We start from the raw sequence: 3,841 nt of genomic DNA on the forward strand, positions 1-3,841 counted from the left end.
ACTCCTTCCRTTCTTGTTCCTCTCTCAGTACTGTTAATTCTGCCCCCTGTGCCCTATGGCAAGAGGGTAGGGGATCCTCAGATGCCTTTGGGGGCTTCTCCGGGGGCGCTTCCCGAGTCCACTGCAGMAGGTGGCTCCACCAGTCTGTTTCTTTCTCGCATTCCCTGACGCCCCTCAGCCTTTCTACCTGCTCCTCCCGCTCCACCCGCAGGCTGAGCAGGTTGTCCACCTGCTCACGCCTAAGGCAGGGGTCGTGTCTGCTGCTCCCCGGGCACGTGGAGAGGCTCAGACCCTCCCACAGCCAGGGAGCTGGACTGCCGCACGTGTCTGTGGTGGTTCAGTGTGCGTCACCAAGGTCTTCCTCAGTGTGGGYGTGCGTCAGGGTGTGCCTGTCAGTGCRACACCCTCTCCCTTAAGGGAGGGTGTYGAGAGGATGAGGCTGGACTCTTCTCAGTGGTGGCCAGTGACAGGACAAGRGGTTATGGCTACAAACTGAAACACAGGAATTTCCATCTTAAGGTGAGGAAAAGTTTCTTTAATGTGAGGGTGACAGAACAAGCAACACGTTGCGCAGAGCCGCGGGGAAGTCTCCTTCCCAACCAGCAGATACTGAAATCCCGTCCGGATGCGACCTGTGCAGGGTGCTGCAGGTGACGCCGCTCGAGCAGGGAGGTTGGGATCTCGCACGGCTCCTTCCCGCCTCAATCACCCTGGAATTCTGGGATTCCCAAGCAGGCAAGAGAGCCCACGCACAGTGAGACACAAAGCCAGAGCGACACGCCAGCAMACAAACCTCACCCCAGGGGACAAAAGCAAAGTCCACCAGGGCAAGCCCAACTAGTCACTCCTGTTGATGCACCTTCCCTCCTGCCCCTTTGCTGCTTTCGCTGTCACTAGCAGGCAACACTTGGCCAACACAAGGTGGATGGGCTCGGAGGCCCGAGACGGCAGCGGGCGGGCGAGCTCCTCTCTGCCTTGGCACGAGGAAGGATGGGAGCCACCAGAAGGAGCTCCGGGCAGCACAGTTCTTTGGGAGCGCGTGTCCCCTGGGAAAGGGAAGAGCCTCCCTTGGCTCTCCCAATGCTCACGTGCCCCCCTRCTTTGCTGGGACCGCTGGGCATGCGTGTGAGGCAGGAACAGCCTTGGCAACACATTCCGGAGAGGATTCCGGGGGGAAACCTGCCCGTGTTCTCAGCGGGCAGAACACGCGAGGCCGCAGCAGACAGCGTTTCTAACGCTTCCTACAAGGAAAATCTCTGAAAGGGGAACATCCCAAGCAGGGACACTAAAATATGTGTAGAGAACGAGGACACCCGGGTGTCGGTGAGGTTGAAGGGCAGTAAAGGCATGAGCAGAGCTGAGCCTGGCTGAGCGCTGGCGTGCAGGTGTGGGAAGGCAAAGTGCTGCACCGAGGAAAGGACACTGTCTGCTTGGCAAATCCCTGCACMGTTTCTGCTCAGATCCCCATGTGGCTCTTTGGAGTCTTCCCCTCTAAAGCCTTCTGCAGAACACACTCAGCAGCATCAGCAGCATCAGAGAGAAACTTCCTCAAAAGAAAGAACATGGTGCAGAAAGCAATACCTGCAGACAGCAGGCTGCCTACCACCTGTAACTGTTTTGGCAAGAATTTGATCAAAATCGGAGCATATTTCACAGCGACGTCAAAGCTCTTGGTCAACRTATTAATTACAAGATCCTTGGATATTTCGTGGAGCAGGGGGGACTTGATGACAGCCTTCAGCTCCTCCWCAGGCTTGTTCACCTGCCTTGCAAGCCTCTGCAGGGATTCYTCAGCCAGGCCAAAGGTCCGGCAATACTCTCTAAGGGATGTCACCAGGATTGTAGAGTCAAAAGCAGTAGAGAGACACTTGGTGGGACCAACAGATGCTCCACATGACGCAAGGCTTTTCAGCCAGACGTACTYCATCAGCTCCTCCTTTTTCCTCCTCAGCACCTCCTTTGAAGTGACACCCACAGCCCATAGGAAGGTGAGTTTCTTCTCACTTGGCAGATCCTCCAAGAAGGTTTGCAGCAGTCTAGGACCATCATACATGAAGCCAAAACCATCCCTGCAGACAAGGAAGACTTGTGGGGAGCGTATGCCCAGACGGGCCAGGTTCTTTTCACAGTACTCCCTGATCTTCTCCAGGACGGCCCTCTCATCGTACTGCTGGGACCGGCCCCCACTTGCTGCCTTCTCCCCTTCAGCCATCAGGATTCCCTTCTCATCGTAGAATCGTCGCTCATTGCTCACGTCCTGGTCCACCTTGGAGCGCACAAAGTAGAAGCGCTTCCCCTGAGCCTGGRTGGCCTTGGCAAGAAGGGCATCATTGCTGGAGAAGCGGCAGGAGGASATGATGATGAAGAAGTCATAGCGGTGGAASTTCACCTTCTCAAGGWAGGTGTCTGCTTTGAAAYYRGGAGTGCCAATGCCAGGCAGGTCCCAGAAGGTCACGTTGGRGTACTCAGGGTGAGGATATGGGGTGCACTCAAACGTTGTMTCCRTCACTCCAGTKGCTGCYGCACCCTTCTCATGGTCCTTCAGGCCGCGCATGGCATTGATGAAAGAAGATTTCCCAGCGCCCGAGTCACCTGTGACAGCAACGTGGAGCTGGRTCTTGTCTGCATCAGCCAGGATCTCCTGTGCCTTTGCAGCTGCTGCTGTGAGGTCTCCTTTCTCAGCTGCAGCCCTTATCTCATCCATGTCTTCTTCAGAAATGTGGGGAAGTGCTTCTCCCTCCAAGCCTGCATCAACACCAGCCATATTAACTGCCTCCAGTGTGTTGCCCTCACCCTGGAAGGAGAGCAGGAGCTTTCACTTTTGGTTTGCAGCAGCAGRAAGAGCAATTCAGCGCAAGGCTGGAGGCCCAGGCAGAGCCAGGRCACCAGAGCGCCCTGCCGTGATGGACCTTGACCTTCCTTCTTCCCTGGGGACCAGGTAGGAAAGCCCTGACCCACGACAGCAGCGCAGCTTTGGGGTGCCACAGGAGGCACACCACAGGTGTGGGTGGACACTCAAGTCCTTTGTCCTCTGTGCCCATTGGCACCATCCATTCCCAACACCCCCGTTCCCTTGGACACTGGCATTGCGCTCCTCTTCCCCTCCCAAACATGCAAACCTCCCTCTCCTGCRCMGAGGGAGCAGCGCAGCCCCTGGCTCCCTCTGCCCTGGGCAGCAGTACCTGGCTCCTGGGCAGGGTGTCCAGGGGGGCTCTTACACCTCCGGGCAGCTGCTGAGGAGCACCAGAAGTTTCCTGGATGATCGGCAGGGAGCACAGAGCACAGTTCCTGCTTTGCTGCTCTGATTGAATTTCAAAGGTCAGCCCAGTTTGACMTTTAGCCAAGAGGGCTGGGTTTGCCTTTAAGGAGGCTCCTGATAAACCACCAGTGGGACTTTTCTCCTCAGGCCTCCGACGGTCCCTGGCCAGTCCCTCACGTGATGGTGGCTGAGTTCTCATCTTGTGAGACTAAGCCAAGTTAGTCATAGGTTGCACTGTGCAAAAATAGCATCCAGACTAGCAAGCACCACCATGCTTACTGSATTCCCAGAAAACTCAGGCACTCAAGCCATGGCTATCCTGGACTGCAGCAAAGAGGAAAATCTCACCTGACCCACCAAGCTTGAGTAGCACTCAGGACCACGGCTTTGAACTTTGGCGTTGGGGTTAGTTTGAAGCTAAATAGCCTGTCCTTGTGATCTTGCTGAGGTCCGTGTGYGTCCCTGTGTTGTTCACAGCAAGCAGGTCAGATGCCTGCACAGTTTCACAAGCTGTTCTGCTTACATGGATTTATTCTGCTTAAAGATTGGAAATGGATTAAATCCTTAAATGGATTTAATCCT

The 3,841-nt window shown here is 55.7% G+C and overlaps 1 protein-coding gene across 1 annotated transcript; it reads right to left on the bottom strand.

Annotated features, from left to right (window-relative positions):
- Nucleotides 1-532: 532 nt before the first annotated feature.
- IRGC (immunity related GTPase cinema) lies at nucleotides 533-3,323 on the bottom strand. Its single transcript, XM_026046487.1, has 2 exons — nucleotides 3,183-3,323; nucleotides 533-2,794 (listed from the first exon to the last, which is right to left on the bottom strand). Exon 2 carries the CDS (start codon nucleotides 2,762-2,764, stop codon nucleotides 1,457-1,459), a length of 1,308 nt encoding a protein of 435 aa, XP_025902272.1. The 5' UTR covers nucleotides 2,765-2,794; nucleotides 3,183-3,323; the 3' UTR covers nucleotides 533-1,456.
- Nucleotides 3,324-3,841: the final 518 nt, after the last annotated feature.

The sequence above is a fragment of the Nothoprocta perdicaria genome, unplaced genomic scaffold (genome assembly GCF_003342845.1).
Source record: "Nothoprocta perdicaria isolate Ctin4 unplaced genomic scaffold, notPer1 scaffold_445, whole genome shotgun sequence".
NCBI lineage: Eukaryota > Metazoa > Chordata > Aves > Tinamiformes > Tinamidae > Nothoprocta > Nothoprocta perdicaria.